Source organism: Hippocampus zosterae, chromosome 11, assembly GCF_025434085.1.
Source record: "Hippocampus zosterae strain Florida chromosome 11, ASM2543408v3, whole genome shotgun sequence".
Classification (NCBI taxonomy): domain Eukaryota; kingdom Metazoa; phylum Chordata; class Actinopteri; order Syngnathiformes; family Syngnathidae; genus Hippocampus; species Hippocampus zosterae.
Window position 1 is genome coordinate 9,566,727 of NC_067461.1, and position 19,026 is coordinate 9,585,752.

Genomic DNA, 19,026 nt, shown 5'->3' on the forward strand with positions numbered 1-19,026 from the left:
TTTTTGCTGGCTGCTCTCAAAGAAACCAGAATGCAAGAACAATATTCTACACTCTTTGTGTTAACTGTGCCTGTTTTTCTCCCAGAACCCAATGCCTACCGCAGCATGGTGGGCCGCGCCATCAACAGCACCCAGCTGGCTCAGGACTACACCCAGCTGCGGACCCTGCTGCAATCTGTGCGCTACTATAACCGAGCTCACCTTTACGGCCCAAATGCCGGAAGACCCCGGAGGAATGCCATTCTACTTCTGGACGGGTCAGTCAAGATTACACACACTACGGAAGCTTCATTGGTCTTGAGACATATATACGCTCAGTCACACGTGTTTATGTCTTTGTGGATGGCCCCTTTGAGCGTCTCAGCCCAAGTTATATCATGTCAGCCTAAACGAGGTGTCACCTGATTTACAGCGTGTCGGCACAACGTCTCACCTTTAGAGGTGAAGGATTATCTAGCGGTGCTTGTTTATTAATTCACACTACGGTGGCTTTTCAGTATCATACATTTCTACTTAAGAGAGGGAAGGAAATAAGGCAAACCAGACTGCTTACTTTACTGAACATTTTTACTTTGGATGATACCATAACTTTGAAAAATTTAGTTTTTCTTTAACAATGTTCTCAAAACATTCAATTTGTTAATCTCCTGTCAGATTTGATCATATTGACAAGCTTTCTTGTTTCCAAATCTGTGAACCGATATTTTGGCGCAACAAGTATCATAACATACCACACATGAGACGGTGGTTTAAATAATGAAAAAATAAGCATTTTCAATTGCTTGTGTGGTCGGAACTGCTAAAGGACTAAGATCCACATTATCCAGAATGTTAATGTTTTCAAAGATTAAAAAAAATAGACATTTGGAAAATCTTTCTATTCAACAATGACAGTATTATTAAATCCACCCATCTGCTTTGCACTGATTATCATGGATGAGGCAACGGTCGTTGAACAGAGAAAACATAAATCAAGGCTAGAGCCAAAAACAGAACAAGAGAGTGTCTAGACTCGAAACAAAATGCTCATGAACAATGGCTTGAGCAAGGCGAAATTATCTGACCGCTTGACGTGGGTCCACAAGCTCCTGCAAGAGTCCCAATAATTGTGATGCCAGACAGGTGCGCAGCAGGAAAACCGGGGAACACCTCTGCCACCTGCTGTACACTAAGAGAACATGATCATGACAAAAATGTTGCTATACTCCTGTTAAATGTAATTCTATTATCAAACTTTGTTTTTTCAAAGTCCATTGAAAGCATTGACATTAAAAAAGAGGTTCGAGCGTTGCCCATGATTAATGAATCGAAGAAAAACATTTTGAAATGTGAGTCAGGTTTCAAGACAAAAATATTAAGAATGTAGTGCCATAGTGCTGGGATTAAAATTCAAAATGACATTAAAAGCACATTGGCGAGGCTATTATGGTCAACATAGTGCGTGTCCCCTGTAGTGTGGTTGGGTGGAAAGATGTCCCAGCTGCAACCAGTCACATTTATGCGAGTTTTCTAACGACCAAATAAGTGCAGTGGAAGCATTGGACTGTTATCGCTTCAATTCGCACTGTTAAATAAACAATTGGAACAACGCAACAGAACCCATAAAGTTCAATGGCATGGGTTAAGCCGTAATAAAATCATGCTTGCAGATAAACACAGGAAGAGTTTGTGCATATCTCAGCCTGAATCTGCCTCTTCTCTGCCGCCACCCGCATTTTGACAGGTATTTGGAAGGGACGAATTTGATACAAGCCTCCCTTCGCTCAAGCGACTTAGATCAACCAGGACATTAAGAGCAGCAGCTGTTTGTTTCTGACAGGTTTGATTTACTCGCAAATAAAAAGCTGTGTGTTTGAGCGACTGGTGAGCGGTTGGCGATAGGAAGGATGTGGATGATAAATGCGAGAACCGGAGGAGGAGTCCGAGAGCGAAGAAGGCTGGGGTGTCTTTATGTCATGTGTGTCAAGTTTAACAACGAGGTGATTCTTGTGTGTTTGACACTCTTACGAGGGCTGTTCTAGTGTCGGAAAGCTAACGTTGATTTAGACTGGGAGCTGCTAACTATCCAAATAGCCGAACTGGACAGACTAAACAAGCCAGCGCGGCGAAAGTTGTGTGCGTCTGATGTTTAGAAATACACATTCAAGCCTGTCTGACAAGCTATTACGCCCCAAATATGGAACCATTAGTGTTTGGTACAAGGCGACTGCGAATGCTCACACTGAAACACTCCAAGGGTACAACAATGGAGGGGCCCTTTGGAGTTTTCAATTACATTTGGGCTCAATGTTTTGGGCCTTTTCATAGATCATTTAATTTTTTAAGCACACTAGGCCATTTTGGTTTGATCTTAACTTGTGAGCAATCCTGGTTGTTGCCTGCCTTTGATCCAAAGTCATTTAGGTTGTGCAGTAGTGGAAATGGATGAATAACATTATTTTCAACCAATCTTTGTTTTCCTTCAAACCATAGTATATTTTGTATAATGATGCAAATACAATGGAACTTTTACTTATGATCTTATTTGATTGTCTCGCTTACCATATCACCAAAAAATACTACCTTGCAACATGCGGGGGACGGCTACCTGTTCTTTTAATTAAAAATGACGCTACATTATAGTATATAACGTACACACTTTAAATAGATCTGTGATTGGCTGGCAAGCAGTCCAGGATGTATTATTGCCTGAAGACTGCTGGGATAGGCTCCAGTATGTCACCAACCCTCGTTAGGAAAAGTGGATTAGAAAATGGATGGATGGACTTTAAATATGTTTTTTGGGACGAAAATAAAATAATTTTTTGATGTCACAAACACAGCAGCGATTTGTGATTGGATGATCATGAATTGCAGAACCTCCGCCTATATATGCAACAGCTTCCGCCCTCAACGGCGGAGGGATATGGCTAGTTTTCAGATCAGTGTTATGCACGTTGTCAAGGATGGTTACGCATTGCAAGAAGAATTAGAACATGGATCCATTCGCTTGTCCATGCCAAAGTTCATTCGTATATCGAAAATAGTACATAAGTAGTGGTAATTGTATGTAAAAATGAGGATTTGCAACTCAATTTTCCATTGTACAGGCTCAGAATAACAGACCAATTAAAAAGACATTAGGGAGTACTGTGTGACTGTATACTGTATCTACAATTTTCTCTTGTTTCATTTATTAACTAACTGTGCCGATCATAACACTGCTTGATATCTCAATTGTTGTGAGCATTAAACCTTAAATAACCTCAAATAAATACCATCCAAATGGTGGCAGCACCACCTTATATACATATATACATATATCAGCCCCCCCCCCCAAAAAAGCCTCTGTGTTTCCATTTGTAGAAAAGCTCCTGGAAGCAATTGAATGTTTTAAAGGATCCTCAACCACAAATGGCCCTATTGGGTGTCCTTCCACCTTTTAGGTTGGGCTTGCATAGACATTTTTCCATGTTGTGAATCAGTGTGAGACATTTTAATTACATTCCGTTCAGATTGGTTATGTTTAATTTGTTTTTTTTTCTCATTTTCAGATTTATGAAAGATGCTGGCTCTGTTATTGATGCAGTTACGTGGCAACAGTAGGTATTTTACCCCATTTTTCCTCTTTTGACTCCCATTGACATTGACAGAATACACAGAACATTCCCTTTACGATGTTGCTGCAGATCACAACACTGTCTGCAATTGGATTTTCCAAGATGATTGCCGAGTTATTCCTAAAAATTACACACAATTAACTCAACTGGTCAAAGTTGGTAAACATTTCCGAGACACAATAAATAACAATGGATAGTTATGCACAAATCGGTCACAAAAAAAAAAATCACAAAATGAGCCTGAAGTGTTGGAGGATATATTGATTATTTAGCAGCATTTTCAGTTCCAATTCATGGATAATGATGTGCCTTGGCCTTGAAAAGTCTTCATTTTGGCTTCCTCGAACAAGAAGAATTCCTGCCTGCCAAAGTAACCTTGAATTTAAAAAAAATCAAAAAACATAATTTGTAGTAGTAGCCAAACATTTCTGTTTTCTTACTGCAAAATTGAGTTACATTGCGAAGAACTGCGAGTATTGTGGGGCTGAAAAAAAGGAAAAACATCCTACAGTTTGTGTTAAATTAGTAACGCCTGTCGTTTGCCTATTACACACATTCTAAGAATGCATAACCCCTGTCTCTTTGCACACGTGTGTATGCAGAACAACAGACCCACCTTGCGTGAATGTACGGTCAGTGAGGCGAAAGTCAGGTCTAAAAAGAAGAAACGGAAGGAGGAAGGGCTTGTCAGTAGGGCTTACAAAAACACCACCCACACTGTTAAAATCAAACCATATGTTCCTGTTCATTCTCTCTGTCAATTAGGCAGTTTTATACGAAAGCTCCAGATTCCAGTCTTCCCAGCGTGCATGACAGAAACTCTCATGTCTACCACAGGAACTAAACTAATAAACTTGGAGCACACTCATTAACACGTCTCTGATACGCATTTCACTGCAGTGCAGCTGCCACGAGTTGCTTTGTACAGTACTTTTCAAATGCTGTGGTCATTTCAATGCCCTTTTTTTCCCTCTGCGACTGAGTTTTCACAATCTGACATTTGAAACGGTCTGTCGGTCTGAGAGGTTTTCTCTTCCAATGTCATTTGTTTAACTTGTGAATTAATTGCCATTATTGTATTACGAACCGTTTTCACTCCTTTTCAGATGGATTACTTTTACCTTTTGAGCGATAAATCAGCTGGTTGTTTGAGTTAGTGCGTGTGTGTGCGCACGTGTGTGTTTTATATATATATATATATATATATATATATATATATATAATTTATTTCTTTATTTTTTTCAAGGGCAATTTTTCTTTGTGTCGTGTTTTGGATTAAATATAAGTGCCCTGTATGAGAGAGAGAAAAAAAGCGAGCTGTCGAGTGTCATGTTGATTTTTGAAGAAAAAAGTTTTTTTTTTTTTTTTTGGTAAACACTAAATATTGGAAGTTGAATTATGTATTTTAATTTTGAATTTAAATCAGGTTTTTTCTTCCATCTGTAAGAAATCATTTTATTCTGATGTATTTTTTTTTTAATTCATGTATATTTGACATAAGACCAGGGGTGGAAAATCATTTTTCAGCAGAAAATATTGTGGAGGGCCCGTTACCAGTTTTATTTCTACATTGAAATAAGTCAATGATATAAGCAAGTGGTAGAAACCCAAAGAAAACACAACAGACATTAGCAGGGTTAAAAAGTTTTTCATTGTTTGGGGTTTTTTTTTTTTTTCATTTTTGGCAAGTGAGGTGCACGTAAACCAACGACTACACAAAAAGCGACATGACAAATAAACGTCTTCCTGAGAACAAAATACGTAATCCTACCAAAAAAAGAAGGTGGACGGAAGACAGAACGAGCGAGCTAAAATCAAATTGTAAACTGCACAAGGCAGAGGAATAAAACAAAAAAAACATGCTTGTACTTACAGACTAAAGTATCTACCAGGCAAGACAGAATACAAGAAGTAAGCACTGGTGATAAACAACTTTTCAGCGCCTTTCTGCTGTGTCACCCGTGCCTAAAAACCTTTATCCCCAGCAGGTGTGACGCAGGTACTTTCGCCCAACAACACGGGGAACACAGGGACACTGCAATATAGAGGAAAATTCCACGCAGGCACAAGCAAACAAAACAGGATGTGACATTTATACCACTTTAAAACGTCATTCTAACCTCCAGTTAGGCCATCTGACCTTGTTAAGTCTTGACTGCTACGTTGCCGTCTAGCTTTGTGAAAATATGAGCGAAAAAAGTGAACGGGACAAATTTGCTTCCTATTTGCTGTGTAGTGGCCCCTGAACGCACACTTAATATGAGCTCTAATTGCAAGCAGCAGTGTATTTGTGGTGCAGAGGCCTTTTTTTTTTTTTAATAATGCCAAGGAACCAAATCCTAATCCTAACTATATCAAATATATCAATCAGGAAAAAAAAAGAAAGAAAGAAAACAGCTCATAGCCAAGTAAACAACCTCAAATAAATTGAACTAAACACAAATGCCACATTGGAAACCACCTGGCAGAAATTCCTCAGTTTTAAATAATATTAGTCTTGGCCCCTCTTACTTCCCAAATGACATTTGTTGCCCATTTCCTTGTTTTGTTGTTGTTGTTTTTTGTATTTATTGTATGTTATTTGACATTAACATTTAAATAATGTTCTGTTGAGTCTGAAAAATGCACCTTTGTACGTTTACTGAAAGCTGATATTACAATGACATGTTGTTTTTTATACATACAGTATCTCAAAACAACTTCAAGCAAACGTTATGCTTTGCTTCGTTCATTTTAAAAATACATGATTTATCATTTTCATCTCCCCTTAGTTTTCAAAATAATGACTTGAAACAGTCATCACACCAAAAAAGGAGCAGCAGGGAACTTTTCCCATCAGGGGCTGTTTTCTTTTTTTCTTTGCAAGTTGACTGAGGGCCATATAAATCAAGATGAAAAAAATCAGGCAAAGGTTCAATGAAGAGTGTAATATATATTATGAAAATATGTGGCTTGAATGTTTTTTGTGCAGATTCTGCAGATTTTCTTGTCAATTTAAAGCTGCACAGTCGGCCAGATCAAATGCTCTCACGAGGCCGTAGGTCCCCTGAAGTGATTCAAGTGTTTGCAAATTATACATTCAAAGCATTCGATTATTATTATTTTGCAATTGAACCTAATAGTATTTTAAATTGCGGCAGTAAGCCGTCATGCGAGAGAAACCGCATGCCACTCCACATCTAGCACATCACTGGCATGTGGACATTGGCTTTTCCAAAGTAAAGCCGTTTGAAAGCCAGGAATTCTTTGATGCTGTAATGGTAATGAGCCATTTTTCTCTCTGCTTCACTAGCTTCATTAACGTTGTCAATTTGATTTATGGATCCTCTGACTGAGGAATCTACGTCCTTTTTCTTAGTTTCTCTCTTTAGTTCTAAAATTTAAGAATGGGAAATTGGCGTCACACAGCAGAAACTGTTATTAATAGCTTTTATTACGGAGGTGCTGCTAAAAGAAAAAAACTGTCTCAAAAATGGCATCTAATAAACAGCTCTTTTTTCAGATTTTTGTCATTATTTTGTGTTCATGTTGATGTTTATCTGTTTTATTAGTGATGCAAAACAATAATCTATTATATTTTATATATATATATTGCGCGTCGTCCCGCACGCGGTCTGTCCTTCCGTCTGTCCCTTTTCAAAACGTACCTACTTCACCGCGCCGCTGCGCGCCGCCACTGTGCCGCCACTGCGCCGCCACTGCGCCGCTCAGGCAGTGGCTCACTACGAGCAGCGGGCAACTTGGCGAAAAAATGTTGTCTACCCACAAGCATTGCAATGAAATTGTTAGTTATTTAGTAGAGCTAAACATCTCTTTATTTTCGCGATAAGCAATGAAGATGAACAAAAAGTTGAACCAAGCAACAACACTTTTGTGGGCCGAAGGCCCACCTTACCAGCCTTCCGCAGGAACTAGCTGATGAGCCGCCCGGAGGGCGGCAAACCACCACCTTACCAGCCTTCCGCAGGAACTAGCTGATGAGCCGCCCGGAGGGCGGCGCACCAGCTAGTTTGCTTATAAAAATGCTACTGTGGATCATCATGCTTTTTAATCTAAACGAGTATGGCGCTCATGTTTATTACAAATGGAACAAAATACAATCCAAAAGACAAACTGCAGTTTTAGAAAGTTTGGAAAACATAGAAGTAATTTCATTTTATATTCCAATCAGATATCCGTGTGCTCATTCTGTACCTCACACACACACACACACACACACACACACACACGCACACACGCGCGCACATGCGCGCGCACTGAACCACTATTGCATTGTTTAGCTGCAATTTGAAACTTTGTTCCCTTCAATTGCAAATTTATGCCCCAGTCCCACAATCTGGCTTCAAATTAGATTCTTAGTGGCTGGTAACCCCAGTCATTGCGAAACAGGGCAACCTTCTGAAAGTCATATTACCGCTACTTTGGTTCTCCAAGTTGCAGTGCGAAAGCAGTTGTGGTTTGTGAATCTATATTGAAAATGTCATCCAGCAACCGCATACCCAGCAAATGAGATCACGCCCCATCAAGTTTCTAGAATGCAGAAAAATGAAGCTCGACGTTTTCTGTGATTGTTGTGTATTGTTTTACAGTTCAGTATGTGTTCCACAGCTATTTCCAGGATGGCGGAGTGAAAAAAGTGGAGGATTTCTTAAAAACACGTTTATTGAATGCGCTGAGAGAACAGATCACGAAAGTTGTCAAGGTACTGGTATTTCTGAATAATTGATTGTGTGCTAAATGTAGGAATTTTTTGAGTCTACTTTAACCACAATATTAGTCAAAGGAGTAGCACCAAACCAAGTAAACATTTACTCAGATTAATTCAAGGGAAGTTTTTCAGCATGTACCGGTAACTTCCCAGTGCAGTTCTGAGGAGACAGGATTTAAGCTGGTGTATAGCATCCCAGTAGAGTTTGACATGATCACACAACAATATTGTGTATGTCTATATTTTCCGGTAGCTGTTTGTTTCGTCCATTCTGTCCTGTTCTTGTTGTTCTAATAATCCTTATTTGAAACTCAAGTTTCACTTTGCATACACTCTAATACACCAGTGCCTTTTTTTACCACAAAATATATTTGTGCAAAATGAATCTATTGACACCTGTGTATGTACTTTTTGTGGCAGGTGGTGAGCACGCATGCACCTGGTAAGAAGGTGTGGCTCGGTGGACTGGGCCCAGCTTGGTCAGGAGGCATCAATAATCTCTCGGACACATTCGCTGCCGCTTTCCTGTCAGTAATATTTTTAGCACTATGAGTCATGAATGAATTACACACATGTTGAAGCAATGTTGTTATTATATAATTTTTTTAAATTAATTGTGTGTCTCATATGCTAGGTGGGCAAACACGCTGGGCATGGCTGCTGTTCAGGGAATTGATGTAGTCTTGCGTCACTCATTCTTTGATTATGGATACACGCATCTTGTGGACCAGCATTTTAACCCTTTACCAGTAAGTTGTTTCTTTTATTATGCCAAGGTCTTCCCTCACTAGGTGAATGCCAGTTCCCATCTGGTCCTAGATGCCCTCCTATACTGGCCCAGACCACCGCAAGGTTTGTGGCGAATGATTATAATTTGACCAGCGCAATTTGGGGGGGAATTAATTATTGCATTGTTTAATTCCACATAGTCTTCTGGCAGCTTTTTTGATTGTTTTTGTATAAAATACACCCCTCTCACTTGTTATAACAACCACATGACATGACACAGCCAATCAAATCGTTTATTCAGAGCAGTGTTGCGAGTGGAGTGTGAGTATTTGCCAGTAGTGAGTGGATAAATCCAAGAAAGAAACTTCAAGTTAAACAAATAATGCCTGCTTTAGAAGACGAAAACGGCAGAAAGAAAACATTGAAGTCTTTTTTTTTTTGGTAATGCTCAGTCTCGCAAATCTAGCAATTTTTCTTAAAAATTCCTATGCTCTGTATTGTTTATTTGTCCATTTTGAAGCATTGTAAAAAGCATGTCAGTTTTATTTGGAGCCTTTCGTGTATATTAAAGTGTTAAGTATTTCAAAAATATTGTTGCAGTAATTTTGACATTCAGTTGGTGAAGGAGAAAAAATGTAGAAGTGTAGTACGTGCTGCGTTGTGATGGACCAGCCCTTGGGGGTGAAACAATTTACTGAACTGGAGCACTTGAACTTTTATTTGAGGGACCCTACTCAATGGTATTCCGCACAATTAGTGTCTATCCCCCCGTTTGGAGCAACAGTAGGAGCAGAATAATTTTGCAGCTTCCTCTACCAGAGCCAGGAGCAGACTGTCCTGGATTGCACCTTCCGGTTTTTCCCGTGGGAGCTATTAGCTGAGATGAAAGGCGTTTAGCAGTGATGAGTGGTTAGACGCGGGGCGAAACGCTATGTAACCTTAGCCCTTTGTCAGTAACTCAGGACAGTGTCACTGCCCCCCCACCCCCGTACCATCACAAATGGGTGCCTCTCTATGCATTACTTTGGCCCAACTGAGAGAAATGCAACCCGAGATTCAGATAAACGAGCGCGTAAGACGAATATCTAAAAACATGCTGAAATATGGAGTACTTGTATTTCAGATAATAAAAATCAATCTCTCCTACATTTTTCCACCATTTAATCTCTTCTACCCGGTGAAGGCAAATGCCGTTTCACTGCCTTAATAATGTGCCTACCTGAAGTATTTACTGCAAGTCATTTCGCACGCAACCATTGTTAATTTGGTAGACTTGTTCCTTTAAAGTGGCGCAACACTGATTTTAAACCATTTTGCTGAGCAATACATATAAATTGAAAGAGTCATCAAATCACAAATTGCAAATGCGAGTGAAGTTATTTAGTTTGCTAGCTAGCAAAGAGAAGGATGACATGTCAAGATTTACTTTTGCATGCAATGAAACATCAAAGACATTCTCTTTTAGCTTTCAAAAATAGGTAAAGACTAGACTTCGGCAATCCAAAAAATCCCAATTCCGATAACATCTTCTGTCATTCGGCTCAGAAGCAACACTCTTCTTCAAAACTTTCCTTTTTTGATTGGATCCAGCCTTTTGAAACTCACTTCAGCTATGGAGATCATAAACGATGAAATTACATTTCTTTTTTTATCTTTTCTCCGTGTCCATTCTTTTTCTTGGACTTGTGGCCTCCCGCTAGGATCACAATGCTTTTAAAGTTGCAGGGTTTCTAAAGGCTGCGCTGGCGTACCCGCTGAGAAAATTCACTGCAGGGCCAACTTGCCCTGTGGACTAGAAATTTATGACCTGGCCCTTCCTTTCCCTTTAGGTAAAGTAGATGTCCAAATCCTTCTTCTATCACTGAGTGACTCAACAACTTCTGCAGTCCCCCTTTTTTATGGAGTTATCCCACACTTCTCTTTTTCTTTCTTTACAATTTGCTCCTTCCTGTCTTCATCCACAATTGCTTTGAGAATTCCCAGATACTGTAATCTGAGGTACATTTTTAGATCTGCCAAAACATCGAGCGTGTGGTTCTAAGTAAACACAATAATTTTTTTTATGATCATACTTTTTTCATTCCCACAGGGCGACGTTCACTTTTACACTCTTTTTATTTTTGTTACATGTAATTCACGCAAATATGTGCACACACATGTAATCCACACGCATTCACAATGGATTCAATGGGCTCGCAGGCAAAGGTGTCGCAAGGTAGACGAGCGCGGCGGCTCGATGCTGAAAATAATCCGCACAGCACTTATTTATTTACAATACTTTGCTTTAAAACTTTCCTTTAGCTGTCCAGGTGGTGTTTGGTTGTTTTCTGTTGAGTAGTGTTACCTCCCCAGGGTCATTACTTGTGAAGAATTTACTATCTGTCCATCATTTCAATGTGAAGCTCAGCGTGGCGGTTGTCTCTTTGTCATAAAGTCAAACAGGTGCTTTTGCATTTGTCATTACGTCATGAGATGGTCACATTGACCATCTTGCAAAACCATATGTGACCTGTATGAGTAGCCATGCTGAGACTCGCAACTTAAACCTTTTGGTATTTACAACATAGAGTACAGCACTTCAGGCATCCCGCTGCCCGTGGCCGGCGCTATATTGTGTCCTTCTGGTTCTTCCAATGATTCAGCAGCAAATTAAGTTCGTCTGCTTGGAAAAAAAATAAGCCCCTAAATGTTGCCATATGCAGGATTGCATGGGAACATCCTGGGCAACACATGTTGTTCAGGGGCTCTTGGAGAGGTGTTGAGCCTTTCTTCCCCACGGAGAGAACAGCAATGAATGAATACAGCAATCAAGTTTTTTTAAAAAGTCATCGTTGAGCCCATCCATTCCAAATTAGTGGGGAGTTGCAGTGTGACATATCGCATGAGCCAATTTGCTTCAGGTGTCAAAAAATTCCACATTATTTCTTTTGTGAGGCACGCAACTTGCTCTTGGACTTTTGCCAAAAATAAATAAAAACCCAAATGCGCCATTCCATTCCAGTCCTTCAAAATTGACACGCATAATCATGTCTCAATGTGGGGCGGCAAATCCTAGAAGTAATGTATGTGTGATGTATTTCCCTTTTCAGGATTACTGGTTCTCCCTGGTCTTCAAACGTCTAGTGGGGCCGAGGGTCTTAGCCGTGCAGGTCGCTACAGTGCAAAAGAAGCCGCGAACAGGACGAGTCATACGGGACAAGCTGCGCATCTACGCCCACTGCACCAGCTACTCCAAGTATGTGCTGCGACGCACGCAATCAAACCAATGGTCGTGAAATTCAGTTATTTGGTTCTTGAGGCTGACGCAACAGGGCACGCATTCATTGCGGGAGTGTTGTGGAAGATTCCGATTGAAGGCAAGTTGCATCATTACCGCTCCTTGCTTCCTCCTGTAAACACCTTAAGCTCAGTGCATCTGCGGGACCAACAAAGTCCACAGCCGGTCTGCTGACTTTCCCATAAATGAGCAGGCCTCAGACACACGCACGTTCACAGTTCGGAGTTTATAAAACTTAACGGGTATCACTTATCAGGTGTGTGGGTTGTGCCTCTGCGCTGTCAAAGAGTTGCTGAAATGTGTGCTACGCCTTTATTCCATCTCAGATTGGCTGGAGGGGTCCATTTGAAGGGGTGGGACAATGAGGGAGTCTGTGCAGGGAGGAGATAAAGAGTACCACCATGGCCTGTTCAAGGTTATCATTTAACCCTGGCCAGGGGCTGTCAGCACCAGGCTAGATTTACGGCCTTACTCTCACCATAGGGCTCACTTACATGCTGGAAGAATGTTCAAGCACTTCAGAGGCATGATGGTTGAGGTGGTTGAAGTTGCGTAACCCATTTAATGATGAGCTTAAGTTTCATATCTGTTAGATAGTTAAAAAATAGTTGCTTACAGCAAACCACCTGGTCTGTGTGGGATAACCTTGGCCAGTCAGACCTGGTCTCATATTTTACAGCGCTTCCCAACGTCTTTAACGCGATGGAGCGGTCTCACCTGAAGGCGTAGTTTGATGCACCGGCATAGAAAGCAATGAAAATTGATAATATACAATTCATTCACGCTGAATGTACGGTCTTGAGGTCATTCCATCCCCGCTCACCCCCTTCCCAAAAAACTCCTGATGCTTGTCTTTTAATCCCAGGTACTTGGGTTTCATGTGCTGGAGCAATTTTGATGGCATCATTGCCTCATTTGCAAAACTGTTGCACAAGGCAGCTTTGGTACTTAAGTCGGGATTGCTTATAGTGTCTCTTGAGGACGGCCTTTTTTTTTTCTTGAATATTCTTCTCTCTCATTATGGGGCCAAACTCCGATGATGAAAAGTGGACAAACAGTCGTCAGTCAACAATCTCATTGAAGCAGTTTTAAACCCTCCTTGTCCTTCCCCCTCCACACACTCGCCCCCGCCGACACGCTCATCCAATCACATTCAAACTCCTTCACAGCATCGCTGACGTTTAGAACGTTTAGAACTCAAAAACGTTTCAGAATGCGTAACTGCACAATCACAACGATATTTTGAGCTCATTCTCTGAGTGGCCCAGGACTGGTCTGCAGCCTGGTGGACGAGGACCACTTTTGCAGAGTATACAGCAAGGTAGTTCTAACAGTGGATAACTTTGATCGGATTCCATTATTTTTTTGTTTTTGGTGTGTGTCACGTTGCGGTTTTACAAAGCCTGCAAGTGGACGGTGGTGTGACCATACTGTGTTAGACAGCGCACAGCTTAAATATTCTCAGGCAGTCCGCGGTTTAAAAAGATCAGATACTTGGCTTTCGCTGCCCTTTTAGCCCTTTTTTGTGGTTAGGATTATTTTTCATTTCTCCAGCAGTGCATCAACATCAAACGCTAACAACGCATGTTTATGTTCCCTGTATGGAGATCTGAGAACATCATCCTCTATAAGGTCTGAGAGGTCATAATCGCTGCCTCCATCTCGAAGAATTTTTACACAGTCGGTGTTCGCTTTTGTATTTGTCTTTTTACGATATCAGGTTTATGAAATAAATGGCTTGCCCTGTAAACTAGCAATGATTCAAAATAAATGTCCCAGCAGGAAAGAAATTTGAGTTATACGCAACCATGTTGGTAGAGCGAACGCATTGACTCTGAGGCCCAGAGCCGACATGTGGTACTCACTAGAACTGAGGTTGTTTATGTGGAGCCTTTATTAGATTTGATCATGTTTGTCTTATCTTCCTGTTAAACGTATTTATCTTTGGCCGGGGTCCCTGTATCAGGTTGTGTCCCCAGTGCTTTGACTCAACCACTGTTTGTGTAACCCAAGACGTGTTGCCCGTAACTTTCACACTCTTCATGCGAACTTTGACTTTCTGTAGGTTTTGCCTGTCGGGGGGCCTTTGAGATTTTATTTGGAAAAAAAATGAAGCAAAATCTGTTTGTTTTGGGGGGTTTTTTGTATGTCGTGATCGTTTTTTTTTTTTTTAATTATTTTTTAAGTAGGAATTGCTCTGCTGTGTAGCCTCCACTGGGAGCTTCGAGTTCAATTGTGCTTTCTTGGCTTTCGATACATAGTAACAGAATTGAGCACTGTGCTCATACATTATCTTCACTGCTCATCTTGATCAAACATGGATCAAGAACATTCTTCGAAATTGTTTTGGAATTGATAGTAAAGTTATGGAAGAAAACCATCTCTTTGTAGTCTTCTTTGATTATCGAAGTTTATTATCCAAGGCAAGGGCTTACGTAACCGGATCTCTTTTGCAGATGGCAACAGCGATAGAGTTAGATGTATTCCCTGAATCTGCTGTGAATGTAGCAACAGAAGATAAACAAGAGTAACGCGTAACTTTTTTCACCGATTCCAGCCACAACTACATGAGGGGCTCCATCACCATCTACATCATCAACTTACATCGCTCGCGGAAGAAAATCAAGTTGGCAGTTACGCTACGGAACAATACTGTGCATCAGTACCTGTTGCAGCCCTACGGCAACGACGGACTTAGAGCCAAGTTAGTCTACACATGTGCACACACATACACATCAACAGCATGATCAAAATAATTGATTGATAAAAATGTACACATTTAGAAATAATTTGAATGTCTAATATAATAAAAAAACATTCTTTGCGGGTTTTTTTTTCATTTATTGTTGTAATAAATCCAATTTAGGGGCGGCCCGGTAGTCCAGTGGTTAGCACGTGGGCTTCACAGTGCAGAGGTACCGGGTTCGATTCCAGCTCCGGCCTCCCTGTGTGGAGTTTGCATGTTCTCCCCGGGCCTGCGTGGGTTTTCTCCGGGTGCTCCGGTTTCCTCCCACATTCCAAAAACATGCGTGGCAGGCTGATTGAACACTCTAAAATTGTCCCGAGGTTTAAGTGTGAGTGCGGATGGTTGTTCGTTTCTGTGTGCCCTGCGATTGGCTGAATAAATCCAATTTACCATAGTTCAGTCTAATGATTATTGTGAGGTTATTTTTCTGTCAAATTTGAGGACCTACAAGTGTAATTTATCCATGAAAATATTTTGGACCATTTCACTTGATTTGTCAATCCCGGGAGGACTGGCCGAGTTTGCATGTTCTCCCCGGGCCTGCGTGGGTTTTCTCCGGGTACTCCAGTTTCCTCCCACATTCCAAAAACATGCATGGCAGGTTGATGGGCACTCCAAATTGTCCCTAGGTGTGAGTGTGAACGCGGATGAGTGTGTGTGTGCCCTGCGATGGGCTGGCAACCGGTTCAGTGTGTCCCCCGCCTACTGCCCTAAGACGGTTGGGATAGGCTCCAGCACCCCCCGCGACCCTTGTGAGGATTAAGCGGATCGGAAAATGGATGGATGGATGTATTCCGTCCCTTTTTATCCCCTTAAACAATGATCAAGCATCTTTTAGGTTTTGGGGAAAACAAATGATGAGACTTCTACAGAATTTTACTTTGACCACATTTTTATGAAGAATGCTCTTCCACCAGATGTCTATAAATTGTCTGAGTAATGTTTTTTTTAATGGCGGTCACACCCACATCCTGCATCAAAGCTAAGGCAAATTGACGTTGCTTCACAGCTGCTTTTTTTTAATTATTATAAATGTTACCTTTGTGTGAACAGATCGTTTTAGCTTGGTTGTAGTCTGTAATTATTTTTAATATTAGTAGTATAAAATGCAAGAATGTTCAAAGTAGAGAATAATGCTGAAGAATCATACTCATATAAGTATAGAAAAAACGAGCACTAAAATGACAGTTTCTTGTCCTGATAAAAACTTGACGTCATTTTGTGCTCTACAGTGGATTTCATTGGAGAGGCAGTAGCACCCCCATGTGTACAATTGGTATAATAATAATAATCCAAACATGATGATTTTTTTTTTTAACTTGACTGGCTTTTCAAGTAGACTACCAAACACAAGTTATGTCGTCTTCTTCTCTCAGACACGTACAGCTGAACGGCGAGAGGCTGTCAATGCTGGACAACGAGACATTCCCGGAATTGAAGCCCAAGACTTTGCGGGCAGGACGGACGATAGCCATGCCTCCGATGACCATTGGCTTCTACGTCCTCAAGAACATTAACGCATACGCCTGCCGAAGATAACATGGGTTGACCCATTGTTTCTAATTCTCACTCAAAGCTCTGAACTTGACTTTCTTTTATTGTGGACTTTTCAACCAGGATTTGACCTCCTTCCTCAAGGGCATATCAGAAGTTGGAAAATATTGCAAGAGTGACTAACTTTTTTGAAACAGACTTCTTGGGTGGTGATTAATGTGAATAGCTACCGGTTTGCAGGGCCGCCTTTACCTACTCGGAGGCCCCTTGGGCTAACCGTCGATTTTAGCGCCCCTTCCAAACTTTAATCAAGAGGCACAACTCATTTTTCAACAGTGACAAAAAAAGCAACACACACGTGTATGCTTTTCATCAATTTTATAAATAATAATAAATAAGACTACAAATCAAAAGATTCATGCACTATAGTTTAAAAACAACAACTTTTTTTTCAATCACTTGTCTGAATTAAAAAATTAAAAACGACATTTTAATTGTACAGTGATCCCTCGCTTATCGCAGTTAATGGGGACCAGAACCCCCCGCGGAAAAAAGAGGAAAATCCGCAAAGTAGGTACCCGCCCACCCCCCTGATGGATGTACAGGGAAATGTACATGTGTACGAGTATATATAATATTTCTAAGGTTAAATTTAATGATATACATGCATGTAGAAGTAAATGTTTATAGTAATTAACATTACTTAATGCTATATCCTAATATATATATATATATATATATATATATATATATATATAGTAAACATAAACATGAAATATACATGGAGTACTGTATGTGTTGCTCTATGTGACTCGCTGTTGTTTTGCTGACTTTTGCTGCCTCTCGCGGACCTTTGGCGGCATTTTCGCATTTTTTATTATTTTTTTTAATGAATATTTTGGGAAAAATCTGCGATGGACTGAATCCGTAATAACTGAATCGCGAAATAACGAGGGATCACTGTATTGCACTGATATAGCAAACAACTACAATTAACCAAATTCACACACGTACTACAATACCCGCTCAGATTAAAAGTATTTTTAAAAAGTAACGAATCAAGTAAAAAAAACGTTCAAAACACTTTGGAGCTCCGGACGTCAGCGTCATGCATCCCATAACGCCCCGCATCAAATGCAAACAAGGCCATTTTGACAGCGTAGAAAACTTGACGCTAAGGCAAAATGCGATGCTTTGAAAATGGTAGACAGTTCTTGTCACCAGGGTGCCACAACAAAAGAATGGGCAAGAATTCTACAGTCTACCAAAAGAATGACCATTGAAGTCTTAGCGGCAGTCTTCGAGCTGATGGCTCTTCGAGCCCGCGGGTGGCAATCCGGCGCCATCCGCTTCCCAATCTGGTGCTTATCATTCTACAGCAAGGCAGACAGAGATATGCTGCATCTGCATTCCTCACTCACCTGCACGTCTTGTCGCGGGCATTCCGGCGAGGGCTTTTTTGTTGCGCCATCCAAGCGAAATCGGCCAGACCCAGCCTTTGAGTGTTTTATTTGGGAGAAGTACTTACTTCATGTGCAGTGAAAGCAACCTGTTTATATTGTTTCACTGTTTAATGTTTTACACTAAGACATGCTTGGAACGTCAAAAGCGTATGGCTATGAAAAAAATGGTGATCGGCAGCTCAGGCATTTTGAAGATCAGTAGACTAGTCAGGATGCCCGTGGACCCCTATTGGTGCTCTGCCCAGATGAGAGCCACACTGAGCCTTTTCCATTTCCTTCCACAGTAACTTTCCAGTCACCACAAAATTTGTTTCTCTTTAGAACGAGTCCATAACCGACGAACCATGGATCGTATCATACAGTCAGAACATTTGATTACAAAACAAACAAACAAAAAAGTTCCCAGATGACTGTGTTTCATCAAGTAATGTCCATGCCTTAAACAGGCACGGTAATTCTTCGCTGGGTGTGTTAATCACTTGACGTGTTTGACGTCTCTGTTCTTATCCAGGTGGCTAAAATGCTCCCATGCTTCTGGTCTACATAAATGAACTCTGAGGATCCACTCTGTTTCATTAAGCTGAACAGAATTGGCATAAGCCATAGCCACAGTTTTGCTGACTGGGTCACTGGGCTCATCTGTCTGAATCTGGATTTGCGGCACAAACTCTGGAAGTTAGAAAGAGCCTGCTGCGGTTCCGCCATTTCAAAGGAAAGGGAAGTTGACGATTTTCGGTTTCAATCCTGTACTGTGCCAGCCTGACCACGCTTGTGACATACTGTACATTGTTATACACCACTAATTTTATTTAACAGTTTTCCCCAAATTCCTGGCTTCAGTGGCCACAGGCCCATCATCTCCAGATGGGAACATCAAGCAATATCTACAATATAGTGAGTTTGAATCTAGTTAACACATTTGGATATCATTGTGACAATGGACTGAAATAATTTTATTATTGTGCACTTTATTCACGAGAGGGAGTTGAGGGCAACATAAATACAGACAA

General features: G+C 40.8%; 1 protein-coding gene across 1 annotated transcript in view; it reads left to right on the plus strand.

The window, feature by feature from the left end:
• Positions 1–17,305, plus strand: part of hpse2 (heparanase 2) — a 45,945-nt gene extending 28,640 nt beyond the window's left edge. The window contains exons 5-12 of the mRNA XM_052081308.1: positions 86–257; positions 3,534–3,581; positions 8,208–8,301; positions 8,728–8,834; positions 8,942–9,056; positions 12,126–12,271; positions 14,871–15,017; positions 16,436–17,305. Of these exons, the coding sequence (XP_051937268.1) occupies positions 86–257; positions 3,534–3,581; positions 8,208–8,301; positions 8,728–8,834; positions 8,942–9,056; positions 12,126–12,271; positions 14,871–15,017; positions 16,436–16,598 (992 nt within the window). The 3' untranslated portion in view covers positions 16,599–17,305. The remainder of the gene's footprint in view (positions 1–85; positions 258–3,533; positions 3,582–8,207; positions 8,302–8,727; positions 8,835–8,941; positions 9,057–12,125; positions 12,272–14,870; positions 15,018–16,435) is intronic.
• Positions 17,306–19,026: the final 1,721 nt, after the last annotated feature.